Source organism: Capricornis sumatraensis, chromosome 3 (assembly GCF_032405125.1).
Source record: "Capricornis sumatraensis isolate serow.1 chromosome 3, serow.2, whole genome shotgun sequence".
Lineage (NCBI taxonomy): Eukaryota > Metazoa > Chordata > Mammalia > Artiodactyla > Bovidae > Capricornis > Capricornis sumatraensis.
Genome location: NC_091071.1, coordinates 1,563,763 through 1,579,759, shown reverse-complemented (window position 1 = coordinate 1,579,759; position 15,997 = coordinate 1,563,763). Strand labels below are relative to the sequence as shown.

The following is a 15,997-nucleotide window of genomic DNA, read 5'->3' as shown; positions in this document are numbered from 1 at the left end:
TTTTGATAAGCTGTAATTCCATTTTCATTCAGTTAGAAATATTTCTAAGTTTCTCTTGAGATTTCTCGACTGCACAGTGTGCTTTTGAACACGGAGACTCACCTCCGGGAGGCAGACAGTAAAACCGCCATCTCACCCAGGCCCACACAGCCAAGAGGCAGAACCGCCATCTCACCCAGGCCCACACAGCCGAGAGGCGGCAGACCTGGGCTGCACTACCTTCTGCCCAGCCCCGAGGACCAGCCCCGAGCTAGACTCGGCTCATGTCATGAGTGACTCCGTTGCCTGGCCAGTGAGCGCTGAACTGCTACAAGGTTGGAGGGTTCGGAGACTGAAAGTCTGGCCTGATTGGGCCCAGGGTCACTGGCCTCAGGGCCAAGGCCGAAGCCACACTCTCCAGCCTGAGCTGTTGGCTCTCTGAGCCTGGGTATCCCTGGGGCATGGTGGGGTCTCAGCAGAGGAACCCCCACCCCAGGCCAGGGAAGCACGTGGCCCCCGTGCAGAGGGCCCTCCCCAGCTGTGTCTCTGAGACCCACGGGGCCTGGGCCACCCCTGGGCCGTCTCAGAGTCGGTGACCCACTGGCATGGTCGCAAGACATTTATTTTGAGTAGAAAATGAGCCATTTCTTCAGCAATACATCAAAATGGGACTCCTTGACCTTGCTGGGCTCGCCTGGTCCTGGATCCCCTGGAGGGTCCCCTGGGCGCCTGGCCAGACCAGGGCCCCGGGGAGGGCAGGGCCCGAGGGAGGGTCGTGGGGCCCCAGCAGGGTCCCGGGGAGGGCAGGGCCCGAGGAAAGGCCGTAGGGCCCCAGCAGGGTCCCGGGGAGGGCAGGGCCCGAGGAAGGGTCGTGGGGCCCCAGCAGGGTCCCAGGGAGGGCAGGGCCCGAGAAAGGGCTGTGGGGCCGCAGGGTCCCGGGGAGGCGCCGCTCGGCTGGTCAGTAGCAGTCGGCCTCGTTATCTCCCAGGACGCCCACAGTGGCCAGCATGTCCTGCAGGAGGGACTGGGGGCTTCTCTCCACGTGGTCACTGCTCTCGGCCAGGGTGTCTCGAAGGGCCTCCAGGTCCATGGACCTCAGCACAGCCAGGACAGCCTCGGGCGCCAGCTCCCCCAGGGGCTGACCCTGTTCACCGGCCCGCCACCTCCGCAGGGCGGCCTCCACGGAGGCCACGTTGGGACCATCCCCCACCTCCTGCTGGCTGCCGGAGGGAGTGGCCTTGGCCTTCAGGAAGAGGAGGAGGTCACAGGACTTCTGGGCCACGGGGCGGTCACAGTCAAACAAGGACCGGAAGGCGAACTCGAAGAGCTGGACCCGGCAGAGGGCCTGCAGGGCCTGGGTCAGTGCGCCGGGCGGGGCCGCCGTGGAGGGGCCGCGGGGGCCCAGCAGCTGCTCCAGGAACACCAGCGCCAGCTCCAGGCCCTGGACACGCACCTCCCAGTCCAGGTCCCTGCTCGCCGCCTGCAGCACCGGGGCCACGGACTGCTCCGGGTCCTCAGCCACGTCTGCGTAGCCATCCCGCAGCCACTCGGTGAAGACCCGCATGACGGCCCGCCGGGGGAACCCCTCTGAGTCTGTGGTCAGGACGAGCAGAAGCTCCTCAAGTGGGGTCTTCTGGAAGACAGAGTGCGAGGCGGGTGGGTGGGGGCCAGGCACAGGGGCGGCAGGGAGGACCCCCGAGGGACCCCGCGTGAGTGCTGGGGCTCAGCCTGCTCTGCCTCCTTCAGGCCACGTGCCCCTGGGCCCCCCACTTGCTCATCTGTCAAATGGGGGTGACCATGTCCAAGCGACAGGGGTGTAGGAGGCCGAGCGGGAGACTCCAGGCCCTGCCCACACCCGTGGCAGACCCGCTTCACCCTGGCCATCAGGAGGCTGGCCAGGGGTGGGCCGCGTGGCCGTGGGGCCCACCGTGTCCTACCTGCGGGACGGCTGGGTGCTCAGGGCTGGAGGGGGCGGCAAGCAGCCCCCAGCTGGACAGCTGCCCCACGGCGGCCACTGCGCTTGCACGGACGTAGCTCTCAGGGTCTTGCAGGAGCTGCCTGGTGAGCTCGGGCACCTCCGAGCCTAGCAGCGCCTGTCTGAAGCTGCCCTGCCCTGTGGGTCCAAGCAGCCACAAGCAGCAGTGACCAAGCGCTGAGTCCACGGGCCCGCCTCACTCCCCCAAAGGCAGCCAAGAGGGCCCAAGTTCCCACAGCCTGGGGGCGGTGCCAAGGCCAGGCCAGCCCCTGAACCCTGTGCTCACCTCCCCAGCGTCTGGTCATCTCGGTCAGGAACTCGAGGCCCGAGTCCCTCACCTCCCAGCAGGGGCTGCACAGGCGCTTCTGTAGCACGGCGAGCAGCTCTGGGATGGAGGGACGGCTCAGGGGGGCCTGCCCCGGCCCCCGCCTGTGGCCTCCCTGCCGTGCCCCGGCCCCCCGCCCCACCCTGCACGTCCCTCGGCTCCCCCGGGGGGGCGAGGGTTACCTCCGAGGACCAGCTGGGTGTAGGGCTCCAGGTCACAGCAGCCGGAAGGTGTGGCTGAGCTCAGGAGCCAGCGGAGTGTGGCCTGGAAGGCCTTCTTCAGAACCTGGGGCGGCAGGGTAGGTAGGGGTGAGCTGGCCCCCGCCCCGCCCAGCGCCCTCCACGCCCGCCTGGCCCTGGGTTGTGCGATAGGGACGGCGTGCTGGGGGAGAGGGGACCTGGGCCCAGCTTCTGTGAGGCCGGAGCCTCTGGAGGAGGCAGACGGGCATCAACACGAGACAGAGAAGCAGAGGGCGGCTCTTCTCAGGACCTCTGGTTCCCAGGTCAGACGGGAACACCAGGGCCTTTTCCTGAAGGCCTGCCACCTAACCCCCCCACCCCGCCGCCTGCTCAGGGCATGAACCACTGACCCTGTGCCTCACAGCATAGCAGCTCTGGGGCTGTGAGAACAGGGAGGCTGGCAGGGAACCTCAGGGAACTTGGTCCCACGCATTAGGCCCACCCGATTCTAGTCTCCGTCTCTGAGAGAGAATTCCTGGGAAGACTGGGCCCTCTCCCTGCTTCCCACGGCCCCTCCCTCAATCTCCACCAGCCCCGAGCCCAGCCAAGCCCCAAGCAGCTGCCTGCCCACCCCGCCCGCCCTGCCCGTACCGTGGGGCTGGAGTCGGGGCTCACGAGGTACTCCAGCAGGATGGCAAACACCTGCGTCACCAACTCCGGGGGGCCTGTGACAGACGGGGATGGGTGAAGCGCCCAGCCTGCCACCCTGGGGCCTCCCGCGCCCAGAGGTGTCAGCCCATGGAGAACAGGGGCACAGACGCCCTCAGGCAGCTGAATCCCGGCCGCTCCCGGGAGGAGACAGGAGAGGACAGCAGTCCCGGGACGCCGCTGAGCGATGCCCGAGCTGTGCAAGAGAACACATTCTCACTCACCCAGCCCCTGAGACAGGACCCCCAGGAAATCCAGGGCAGCTCGCTGGACGCGGACACAGCCCACCAGCATCGCGCACAGGCGGCCGCCTGCCTCGGACCTGGGGGCTGCCGAGCCATTGCAGAATCGCAGTATCGTCACCGCAGCGGCAAGCAGGGGCGCCTGGGGCCAGGGCGAGGGGCGCTGGGGCTGGGGCGGGGAGGGAGCGTCAGTGCCAGCCGCAGGTCCCGCTGCCAGGGCAGACGCGGGCCGGGCCACACCTACCAGGGGCTGCAGCAGCTCCAGGTGGGCCAGGGCGCTGCACAGGAGACCCACGCACGCCGACCTGGAGGGCGGGAACGTGTCCACGGCCATCAGGTCGCCTGCGGCCCCCTCCAGCAAGCCTGGGGGGGAACACGCTCCTGGTGAGTGGGCCCCTCCTGCGAGGCCGCCGGTCACTGATTCCTACCAGAGACGGGGCTGGCAGCTCTGAGCAGTGGCCATGCCGGGTGACATATAGTCTGAACCTGTCTGCAGGGCTCTCGAGTGGAGTCCCGCTCTCCTGGCAGCCCGTGCAGGGGCTGGCTTCTGCTGGTCAGAAGGCCCCTCTCTCCCTTGACGTGGGGCTACTGGGCACAGCAGGCTCCCTGTGTCTAACCCCCAAACCGCCATGCAACTGAAGCAGACAAGCTGTGGCAGAGAAGACCCGCTTTCCCATCACAGAACAGCCAGCCTGGGAGGACGAGTGCCAGGCCCAGGCGCCCGATGTGGTCAGGAACAGTCCACGCGGCCAAGGCCCCAGAAGCCACCACCGACTGCAGGGTCGGCAACTCTGGGGCCCCCCTCGACGATGCCACGGGGTTGGGGAGGGGACGCTGCCCCACGAACTCCTGGTGGCACACGAGCCAGTCACTGCCGAGAACACGGCCCACAGCCCTGCCAGCCTCGCTCTTGGCTGGGGAGGCGAGCCAGGTACCTCAATGCTCACCAGCCTGCCCCGGCCCCAGGGACATGCTCAGGACCCCAGGGTTCTGCCTCCCTGCACCCGCCCGCCCTTCCCCGACAGCCTACGTGGTGTTCCGGGGGCCTGAGCAGTGGCTTCCAGGACATGGGCCAGGGGCTGGAGGAGGATGCCAAAGGCCTGGATCCTCAGCGCCTGGGGACTGCAGACAGGACAGAGTGAGGGTGCCTGCCCCTCTAACACCCCCAGCAAGGCTGAGGCAAGGGGTCAGAGCTGGGGACCGGGAGACCGCGACCCTGTAGCCTCCTGACTGGCACGCCACCAGGAGCAGGGGTCCTGGGAGGTCCTCGACCCCACTGCCTGCCCTGCACAACACGAACCCTGGCCCTTACCAGTCCTGCAGTTTCAGGATCCCCGCGGCCAGAGGCCCTGCCTGCGTGGGGCTCAGGCGGCTGAGGGCCTGTGCTGCGGTCTCCCACAGGCCAGGGTCAGAGCTCAGCACAGAAGAGCTGCAGAGGAGGCCCCAGAAGCCAGCGTCACTCCTCCGTCCAGCCCACACCATGCCCAGTAGGCAGCTGTGCCCGTGGTGCTGGGCGTGCCCGACCCAAGACCAGAGGTCGTTCCCAGTGCGCGGGCTTTCAGACCCCCTGAGGGCTTGCCCTGACTCGAGGCAACCTTCTTGAGGAGCCAACGAGCCGCGGCCCCGGGTGTGATGGCCGCCCTGAGACCTCGAAGGAAACGAGCGGCACCCCCTCCCCCCGCCCGACAGCTGCGCCTGGGGGCCTGACCGGGCCACGCTGAGGAGGAGGTCCACAAGCGCGTGCGGGGCCGGCACCGGGTCCTTCTCGAGCAGGCGGGCCACGAGGGGGCTCAGCCGCGCCCAAAGGCCCTGCGTCCAGAGGCCATGGCAGTGCCCGAACGTGGTGGTCAGGACGTGCAGGGCCTGCGTGACCCGCGGGGCGGCCTCGGAGCGCAGGCAGTCTTCGAGGTGACACACAACCTTCCGGGCACAGGCCGGCCAGTCCCAGGCCTGTGGGCAGACGTGCCCCTCAGCGGGCCCGCGCAGGGCCAAGTCGAGGACACGCACCAGGAGCTGCCCGGCGGCGGAGGCCACAAACAGGCTGGGATCTCCCTGCAGGGAGAAGATGGTGTCAACAGCACCTGGGGGGCGGACAACGGGGCGAGGGGGGAGAGACAGGGTTCAGCTGGGACAGTGTCGCGGGGCAGCAGGGACGCTGGAGACACTGAGGGGCTTCAGAGCCTGAATCCCGCCCGCTGGGGAGGCAGGGTGAGAGGCCCAGCCTCCCCCCGCTCGGAGGCTGGAACCAGCTGGGGGTTCACGGGGTGGGGATCTGAGAACCCTTGCCACTTTGGAGCCTTCTAACCAGTCTCAAAGCCACCCCAGCTGTTGAGTCTGACCTACAAACCAAAGCACACTGCACAGCCTAGAGGGGCCCCCACACTTGGTCACCCCGAGTGTTCCTCTCAACAGCCCTGTGACACCACGGCCGCTCTCGCATTCAGAAGAACCCAGCACGGCCCAGGAGCTCACACAGGGATGGGGAGGGCAGAGACGCGGGCGGGGCGGGCGGGGCACTCACCCGAGTCGGCAAGGAAGCGCAAGGCACTGGGGTGCTGCGCCAGGGAGCGCAGGCCTTGGATCCAGCCGCTGCGCACGGAGGGGGCCGCCCAGGCCGCTGTCCCGAGGGGGCCCGGCTCCCCGAAGAGCCCGGGCAGCAGCTCCCCCTGCTGGAAGTGAAGGAGGAATGAGCCGCGTGAGTCCAGCTCTGCCTCCCAGGGAGAGAACTTGGGAAGGAAGGGCTGGGTGTCACACTCAGGCTCCGACCCTGTCACAGTCCGCTCCAGAAGCCCCTCCCACCGCAAACACCGGCCAAAACGCCAAACGACCCCTCTGACCATGACGCCCTGTGCCCGAAGACACCCGCAGGTCTCCACAGCCCCCTGGGCTCTGCGCTTGGCACGTGTGGTTCGTGCCCTCCTCCAGATGTCCCCCGCCCCAGACTCCCCAGCACACCCCGTGTGTCAGGCCTGCCCTGCACATACACCTGCTCCAAGCCCTTCGGAGCCAGCTGCGAGCCCTCTGCCCCGCCCCGCAGCAGGCAGTGCCCGACTCCCCACTCAGTGCCCATCTGCGCACGGGTGTCCATCTGCGGCACAGCAGCACACCGCCCTGACCCCTGCCATGTGCCCGAGGTTCCTGTTCCCCACGGGGCCCAGTACAGTAAGTGGCAACTCGGGGGCTGCCTCTTTCCCCCAGAGCCCCTCCCTGGGGCCGTGACTTGCTCAGAGCCTTGTCTATCTTGACAATAAAATGCTGGCCCCACCCTCGAGGGACAGGGTGCCTCTAGTCACCTCAGACTCCGGGTGCGGGATCCCTGGGCCGAGAAGACGCTCTTTCAATCACTGGAGGATGAGTCTAGCCCCACGATGGCCTTACGGGGCACCGCTGCTGGTAGCAGCCCACAGGGAGGCCCTCTGTGGGATCTCCCGTCATCTAAATGGCCCCCCACCAAAGTTACAGCCCTCCTGGGGGCAGCCTGTAGCCAGTGGGAGGGCACCAAGGCTCAGCCCCCAGCCTCATGTCGTCTGTCCGCATGCCCCCTGCCCAGACGGGGCCCATGCTGAGCATCTCACTGACAAGCAGCCCTGGGGTTCTGTGAAAGGGAAGCCAGAAAGGGAACAGGAGCCCAAGCCAGTGACAGGGGCCCAGGGCCCAAGGCAAGCTGCCTCTGCGACGCAGGGCCCAAACCTGCCGTGTCCCTTGTCGCCGTATGCAGGGGCCAGCCACCAGACAGAAGGGCAGCCCGTGGCCTGCTAAGCCTCCACAGCCACGGTTGGCTGCAGGAAGGAAAAAGAGGAGATGGAGAAGAAGAGACGGGAACCAGGGAGTACCCAGGAAGTCAGAGAAGCTGGGAAAGCCCACGTGATTGGGACTGAGGATCTGTTTCAGGGAGGCAGATGGTGTGACAGACCACGCCAGCAGCCCGACTGTGCAGGGCCCGCCGGCAGCCCGACTGTGCAGGGCCCGCTGGGAGCCCTGCCGGTCCTGTGGCGTTCCGCTGCTGAGCCTTCGCTGTCTCCTCACCCGGAGACAGAGGCGATGGCTCCTGACCTGCGAACTGGCCCGGGCTCTCAGGATAACCCGAACGTGACTCTGGAAACGCTGAGGTATGTACGGAAGGATGATCAGACACGAAGTCATTTCCTATAACAGGCTTCAGTGTGGAACACCCTGGAAAGTCTGCTCCACCGTTAGCTGGGGTGGGCGGGGCCTTAGGAGCTTGCCCTGCTGAACTGAGGGGCACCCACGAAGGGGCAGAGGCCCAACCCCAGCTCTGTCTGATTCCAAAAAGTTCACCCTCCACCCCAATCCGTTCCTGGTGAGTTTTTCAGAGGAGGACTATACTCAGGAATAAAAACCCTGTGGAACACGCCAAGGTACGGGGGCGACGCGAGTTTCAGAGGCTCGGGGGCCACGACAGCCACCGCTGCTGTGCACCTGCAGGGGATGGGAGGCCCAGGCTCACCTGGAGGAACTGGAAGCAGTTCTCCTGGGCTGCAAAGATCCCTGCAAGGCGGAGTGCGAAGGACAGGATTCTGGAACTCAGATCCTGGGGTTTCAGCACATGGAACAGCAGCTCTACCAGGCAGGGGTGTTCCTGCAGTAACAGGAGACTGGACCCTGGGGACAGGCCCAGCCGGGACGCACGTCACCAGAGCGCCGTGCGTGCCTCCAAAAGGGACTGTCCTTCTGGCAACTCCCAGACCCCCTCTCTCAGTCTGTTAGAGTCAGCAGTCCAACCGGGAGAAGTATTTGCAGCAACTGCTTCAAAGGACTCATTACTCTAATTCAACACCACCTCGACAACAGGCAAGGGACTTGGACAGGAAATACAAATGGCCGGCAGACCCGAAAAGACGCTCTGTCCTGCTGATTATGAAAAAAGGACACAAATAAGAGCTGCAGAAAATCTTCGCCTCTCCAGTGGGTAATTTTCTCTTAAACGGAGAGTACTACAGCAAGACACACAGGGAACAGGCATTCTTCTCCAGACATGGCACCTGAAGTGTCTACACACCAGAGCAGCGCTGCTCACCACAGCCAAGACATGGAAGCAGCGTAAACGCCCACCAAAAGGTGAATGGATGAAGAAGGTGTGGTTCCATTGCACAGACACAGTGGACTACGACTCAGCCATATAAGGGGCGAGACAAGACCACTGGCAGCCACGTGGGCGGACCTGGAGACTACCGTCCTAAGTGAAGTGAGTCAGACAAGTCTCGTCTGATGCCACTTCCATGTGGCATCTTAAAAAATGATGCAAATTAACTTATCTGAAAAAGAGAAACAGATTCATAGACAAAGAAAACAAACTTATGGTTCCCAAAGGGGAAGGTGGGGGACTAAGTTAGGAGTTTGAGATTAGCAGATACTACATTTAAATAAACAGCAAGGGTCTACTGTAAAGCACAGGGAATTATACTCAACATTTTGTAATAAACTATAACGGAAAACACTCTCAAAGAGTGTGTGTGCATGTGTGCACGCGTGTGTGTGTGTGTGTGTGCGTGTACGCACACCTGTTGTTGTTTAGTCACTAAGTCGTCTCTGACTTGGTGACCCCGTGGACTGTAGCCCGCCAGGCTCCTCCGTCCATGGGCTTCTCCAGGCAAGAATCCTGGAGTGGGTTGTCATTTCCTTCTCCAGGGGATCTTTCTGACCCAGGGATTGAACCCGAGTCTCCTGAGTTGGCAGGTGACTTTACTGAGCCACCAGGAAAGCCTACATGCCCTCACCCTAACCATAATTTGTGGGTGAGGAAATATGACAAGCCAGGAGGACTCTCTAAGATGTAGAGGAACGACCCCAGACAGACGGCCTCTTCCTAGCACAGGGAAGCCCTGCACCCTCCGGCCTCCGGGGAGAGTCGGCAGCTGCCCTCGCCCTACCTGCTTCAGTGACTGCCTTAAACCAGTCCAGCAGCTTCTCCAAACAAGTGTCATCTGCCACCGGCTGCCTGGGGTCTGCCAGGACAGCACAGAGAGCCGGGAGGAGCCGGGCGCACTCTGGGTCCATGATGGGGCTGGGGTTCCTGCAGAGGAGATGTCAGGCAGGGCCAGACCCCATCCGCCTAGTCACAGGCAGCCCCCAGCCCCACCAGGCCCCAGGACTTTCACCTCAGGCCAGGTGATGACTCTTCAGAGGGAAACTCCCAGCTGCCTCGGCTGGGGTAGGATTGGAGGCTGTCAAGAGCAAACTGGAGCCCTCGAGTCTGGCGGTGGAGATGGGAGTCTGGGGTAAACCATGCAGCCTCAGGAGCTCAAAGGCAGCCAACTCTGGATTCTGGTAGGAGGAAAGAGAGTGAAACTGATCTAGGCCGCAGGCCTGTCGAGCTAGGGGCGCATGCCTCTCTGGGGCCAGCCACGTGTAGGAGGCTGATCGGCTTAGTCAGTCAGAGCTGTAAGGGTCTCAGTCCAGCTGGCAGGTGTCTGTCTTTCTGTCTGTCCCTCCCAGAGTCAGTGTGAAAACCCTGCAGCCAGCAGTGTGCGGAGGGGAAGGCGCCCTGCCCACTGTTGGTTCCTCCAGGGACTGCAAGAGCACCTGCGGGTCTGGCCTGGGAGAGGCCCGGGAGCCCGGCGGTCCTGTGGGCAGGGAGGGCTCTCGCCGGGGTATGGGGTGGCCAGTGACTCTGTCTGCCGGGGTCAAGAGCAAGCTGGGACGTCCGTCTGTCCATCCCTGGCCAGGCTACGTTCTTGAGGAAGGCGCCCTCCCCGTGGACCCCAAGGAGGACGCCAGGCCGGCGGCTGTGGTGGTGCTGGGGCCCAGTCCAGGGGCGCGCACGCGGGCCCCAGGCGGTTCTACTGCCCGGGAGGCCCTGGCCCCTAACCTCGACCCCGCCGGGCCCTCCACAGCGACCGCCACCCGTCCCCGGGTGCGCGCCTCACCCGCTTCGCTTCCCTCAGCCGCCGCAGGCCCCGCCCCGGGCCGCGCGACCCGCCGGGACTGGAGGAGGCGAGGACGGGGAAGACGCCCCTGGAGGCCACTCTGAGAGCCCCAAAGGCCCAGGCTCAGAGAACCGGCTAAGGAGGAGCGGGACAAGCCGCCGCCAAGCCCGTTGCCTGGACCCGTCACCCGACCAGGGCGCTCAGAAGTGTGTGCACCGGAACCGAGCAGGCTTTGCGCCTGGAAGGCGTGGCTTTCGGCGGAAGGGGCGTGGCCTCGCCGACCAAAGGCCCGCGTGACTGAGCTGGCCAGCAAAGCAAAATGCTAGCCGAGCAGCAGGCACGCCTTCCTCTACTTACAGAGGGATTTCATCCTGACTAAATTCAGAATGCATTTACTGTCCCTGCCCCACCAGAGTCATCATCCTACCACACCACCTGCCCCGTGTGCGGACTCCATCCGTGTCACACAGCGCGCACTTTGGAACCCGCAGCTGCTCTAAGCACTTTCGGTTCGGTTCGGTTCAGTTCCGTCGCTTAGTCGTGTCCGACTCTTTGCGACCCCATGGACTGTCCATCACCAGCTCCCGGAGCTTACTCAAACTTATGTCCATGGAGTCGGTGATGCCATCCAACCAACTCCTCTGTCGTCCCCTTCTCCTCCCGCCTTCAATCTTTCCCAGAATCAGGCTCTTTTCCAATGAGTCAATTCTTCGCATCAGGTGTATCAGTCCCTCCAGTGAACACCCAGAACTGATTTCCTTTAGGGTGGATCTCCTTGCACTCCAAGGGATTCTCAAGAGTCTTCTCCAACATCACAGTTCAAAAGCATCAATTCTTTGGCGCTCTTCACAGCTGCTCTTTCTCTCCCTTTATATTAGAGGACACAAGCACAGAGAAGCTATCACTCGCCCGGCACCAAATACCTACTGATTAATCACCTGTTGTGTGCCAGACACTGTTCCAAGGGACAGCAGTACAGTCGGGAGGGAAACAGCCCTGCCTCAGAGAGCTTGCATTCTAGACAAAGGGAGTTCTTGTAGATAATAAAGGTCAGGGGGCTGGAAAAATACAGCAGGGCAGAGGAACAGAGTAAATGCCCTTGGAGGCCTGTAGGAAGAGAAAAGGCAGATTATGCTTGCTAATAGTTTAAATGAACCTTGCAGCCCAACGGGCCCAAAGATCTTCATTATACACACTGAATACAGCGAGTGTAAACTCATTTTTTTTTTCTTGTCCTGTGACTGCGTTATAACCCTTGGGCCTAAGATCTTTTTTTTTTTTTAATTTTGTCCTCTGACTACATCACTGGATAGGCTACCCACTCCAGTATTCTTGGGCTTCCCTCGTGGCTCAGCTGGTAACGAATCCTCCTGCAGTGCCAGAGACCTGGGTTTGATCCCTGGGTTGGGAAGATCGCCTGGAGAAAGGAAAGGCTACCCACTCCATTATTTTGGCCTGGAGAACTATATAGTCCATGGGGTTACAAAGAGTCAGACACGACAGCGACTTTTTTTTTTTTTTTTTACATCATAACCCTTGAGCCTAAGATCCGAGATCAGGAAGATGGTTTTCTCAATGCCAGGCGTTCAGAGCTAGCAGGCTGTGGACTCCCTGTCCCTTTCAGCGTTAACCTACTAAATATTTATTAATGACAGCTCTGGGAGCTAGAGCGCTGTTTCAGCTCCGCCCCGCTCTCCGCCCCACACTCTGGGCGCGCAGCCGCTCGGCCCGAGGGTGTCCCCGGGCACATCTATAGTCGGCCGGGCTCGCCACATCCGGGGCTCGGCGGGCTAGTGCGGTTGCCATGGAAGCGGGGTCGCGGCGGGCGCTGGGGCCGTCAGACAGGCTGCGGGCAACCGGGTGGCCTGCGGAGCCCCAGACCCCGACGGCCGAGCCCGCCGCGCCCCGGGGCGATCGGGCAGCGCCGCCGCCATGTCGCTGGGCACCGCGGAGCCAGCCTCGGAGACGGTAAGCGCGGAGGGCGGGGGCGGGGGGCGCCCTCAATGCCTCCCACGCCGGGGCGCGGGCCGGAGGGAAGGGGCGCAGGCCGGCGGCCGCCGGTGGCCGCAGCCATTATTGTTACCGCATAAGAGCGGACCTCCGGCCGCCGCCCCTCGCCCAGCCTCCAGCCGCCTCTAGTTCCCCACTCGTCCTTGCCCTGGCCGCCGCTTCCAGGAAGCCCTCCCGGACGCTGCGCCCTCGCCGCTTGGCGCCTGCGAAGCCGCGCCTGAGCGGAGCCTGCGATCGCGGCCCGCCGGGGTGACGGAGCTCACTGCGTAAGTGCCCGCCCGCACGGCGATTCCAGGGCTGGGGGCCTCGGACGGGGCGACGGACCCGAGCCGTGCCGGGTGTGAGGGAGGAGCCCCAGGCGCCGAATAGGGCAGGTTTTCCGGAGGAGGGGCCGCCCGCCCAGGGTGGCTCCCCCGGGTCAGAGCGAGCGTGTTCTCAACTCTTCCCTCACCCAGTGTTTCTGGGGCGTCAGCCATCAGCTGTAGATACCACTGTGGGTGGATAAGCTGCACTCCGGTGGCGAGGTGATGGGACTCGGGATGGAGGTGAGGGAAAACACGGCAAGAAAAAAAAAAACCAAACGGATCGTGTCCATCAAGTCAGAAAATGCCCTGCAGAAAATAAAACAGCCCACGTAAGGGAGGCGGGGTGGTGGGCTGCTTTAGATTGGGTCCCAGGAGCAGCCCCCGAGAAGTTGGAGCAGCGGGGTGAAGATCTGAGACACCGGGGCCAGCAGGTGCGAAGGTCCTGAGGTGGGAAAGTGCAGGGTTCCAGGGCACGAAAGAGAGCTTGCTGGGATCTCACTGGGCGACCTGTGTGGATGGAAGGGAGCCGTGGGCCTGAGCACGGAGAGCCTTGCAGGCAGTGGTCCGGGTCTGAATTCACTCCTGCCACAGTGGGAAGGCTTTGGAGCTTGACTCACGGGTTGCTTCCTTCACAGGGAGCAGATGGCAGAACCCGGCAGGGCTGCTGGGCGCTCTCCCCAAGTGGGGGCTCAGGGTTCCTGCCACTTGTCCCCCAGGGCACCGAGTCCTGCCTCACCAGGACTGCCGCCTGCGCGGGTCTCAGTTACTGTAAAGGGGAAGCCCTTTACAAGCAGCTCCTCATCCTATGACTGTAAAGGTTATTCATGCCCAGAAAAGAAAGTCAATTGCCCGTAATCTGACTGCCTACAGAAAACCACAGTTAATGTTTGGTATATTTCTTTCTGATTTTTTTCCAACACATTTTTTCTTCCCATATGGCCTTTTAAAGCTTGGGCTCCTATTTATATTGGTTTGTAATTCTTGCTGTTTAATTTACTGTTAGCATCTTCCCATACCTACGTTTTCAAAAACACATTTTAAAAACTAAGTTTATATATGTATACCTGAATCACTTTGTTGTACACGTAAAACTAATGCAACATTGTTAATCAACTATACTTCAATTTAAAAGAGAAAGAGAAATACATCAAACAGATAAAGACAAATGCTGTATGATCTCACTTATATATGGAATCTCAAAAAGCTGAATTCTAAACAGCAAGGACTGATTGTATAGCACAGGCTCAATATCTTATAACCAATGATGGAAATGAATCTGAAAAAGGTATGTGTGTAATATAACTAAATCACTCTACTGTACACCTGAAGCTAATATAATATAGTAAATCAACTATACTTCACTTAAAAACTTTTTTACTCTTAATTTGGGAGACTTCCATGGTGGGTCCAGCGGCCAACGCTGTTCGCTCCCAGAAGGTCTGGGTTCGATCCCTGATCAGGGAACTAGATTCCAAGTGCCAGGACTGAGAGTTCACGTGCCACAACTAAAGATCCCACGTATCGCCATTAAAAAATTCCGCATGCCCCAAGGAAGATCAGACATCCTGTGTGCTGCAGCTAAGACCCAGCACAGCCAAAGAAAGAAAGAAATTTTTTTTTTAATAAATAAAATGAAAAAATAAAAACTCTAACTTGGGAATTCCCCTGTGGTCCAGTGATTAGGACCCTTGAGCTTCCACTGCAGGGGACACAGGTTTGATCCCTGGTCAGGAAACTAAGGTCCCACGTGACTTGCAGCACAGCCAAAATAAATAAATATATGTATAAAAATCTTCACAAGTGTTATTCATGCAAAAATGGAAAGATAATATTTTTTTAATAAAAAATAAAACCTCTAACCTAATCAGTTCAGTTCAGTTGCTCAGTCATGTCCGACTCTTTGCGACCCCATGGATTGCAGCATGCCAGGCCCCCCTGTCCATCACCAACTCCCAGAGCTTACTCAAACTCTTGTCCATGGAGTCGGTGATGCCATCCAACCAACTCCTCTGTCGTCCCCTTCTCCTCCCGCCTTCAGTCTTTCCCAGCATCAGGGTCTTTTCCAGTGAGTCAGTTCTTCGAATCAGGTGGCCAAAGGATTGCAGTTTCAGCTTCAGCATCAGTCCTTCCAGTGAATATTTAGGACTGATTTCCTTTAAGATGGACTGGTTGGATCTCCTTGCAGGCCAAGGGACTCTCAAGAGTCTCCAACACCACAGTTCAAAAGTGTCAATTCTTTGGCAGTCAGCCTTCTTTATAGTCCAACTCTCACATCCATACATGACTCCTGGAAAAACCATAGCTTTGAGTAGATGGACCTTTGTCAGCAAAGTAATGTCTCTGCTTTTTAATATGCTGTCTGGGTTGGTCATAACTTTTCTTCCAAAGAGCAAGCGTCTTTTAATTTCATGGCTGCAGTCACCATCTGCAGTGATTTTGGAGCCCCCCAAAATAAAGTCTGACACTGTTTCCATTGTTTCCCCATCTATTTCCCATGAATTCATGGGACCAGATGCCATGATCTTAGTTTTCTGAATGTTGAGTTTTAAGCCAACTTTTTCAACTGTCCTCTTTCACCTTCATCAGGCGGCTCTAACCTAATAGGATACTCCTAGTTTAACTCACCACTTCCTTCCCTGTTGGCTCAGACAGTAGAAAATCTGCCTGCAATACAGGAGACCTGGGCTCCATCCCTGGGTTGGGAAGATCCGCAGGAGAAGGGAATAGCAACCCACTCCAGGTTTCTTGCCTGGAGACTCCCCTGGACAGAGGAGCCTGGCGGGTTACAGTCCACAGGGTCGCAGAGAGTCAGACACGACCGAGCAACACTTCCTTGCTTTTCCTCCATTGTCTTCACCTTGTGCTATTGGTAACCACGCTGCTCTTAAGGTTCTTATGCACAGAAGCGTTTGTCAAACCCCTGACGCGCGCTGGCTCTGAGACCACCTGGTGCCCGCGTGTCTTGGTCCCCAGGGGCGCAGTCCCGAGGGAGGGACCAGCGCCAGTGCTCTGCTAGGAGGCTGGCAGCCATTGGCCCAGGCTGACTGGCGGTTCCCCTGCTGAGCTGACATCTGTTCTCAACCAGATGAGACCCTCTCGAGGGCAGGCGCTGGGGGCAGAGCTGCCTCTGGGCTTGCTCGTGCACTTCACGGGGTACGCACGGTGCTGGGGTCCCTGGTGAAGGGCTTCCAGGTTCCAGAACAAGGTGAGAGCATCTACAGAGCGTCTCTGCTCCCGAGGTTCTCCGTCACCTGCGCCGCCCCGCCGCCGGACCTCTTGCTCACATCCACTGGGCTGTCCTGCCTCACCGTCCTGCCCAGCCCCACCACAGCCCTCCTCTGAGCTTACAGAGGCGGCTGCCCTGAAGCCTGCGCACGCCGAGCCTGC

At 60.9% G+C, this 15,997-nt stretch overlaps 1 protein-coding gene across 2 annotated transcripts; it reads right to left on the bottom strand.

The window, feature by feature from the left end:
• Positions 1-683: 683 nt before the first annotated feature.
• Positions 684-10,468, bottom strand: BRAT1 (BRCA1 associated ATM activator 1). Of its 2 annotated transcripts, none has more exons than XM_068967246.1 (15): positions 10,296-10,468; positions 9,528-9,693; positions 9,300-9,442; positions 7,877-8,031; positions 5,930-6,077; positions 5,117-5,489; positions 4,721-4,837; positions 4,439-4,530; positions 3,653-3,771; positions 3,391-3,577; positions 3,110-3,183; positions 2,462-2,564; positions 2,241-2,339; positions 1,917-2,092; positions 684-1,612 (listed from the first exon to the last, which is right to left on the bottom strand). In XM_068967246.1, the coding sequence occupies exons 3-15, from the start codon at positions 9,424-9,426 to the stop codon at positions 938-940; spliced, it is 2,445 nt and encodes an 814-aa protein (XP_068823347.1). In that variant the 5' UTR covers positions 9,427-9,442; positions 9,528-9,693; positions 10,296-10,468; the 3' UTR covers positions 684-937. The 2 variants fall into 2 exon arrangements, with proteins under 2 accessions (XP_068823347.1, XP_068823348.1); XM_068967247.1 differs by having other exon boundaries at positions 684-1,609.
• Between the last annotated feature and the right edge of the window lie 5,529 nt (positions 10,469-15,997).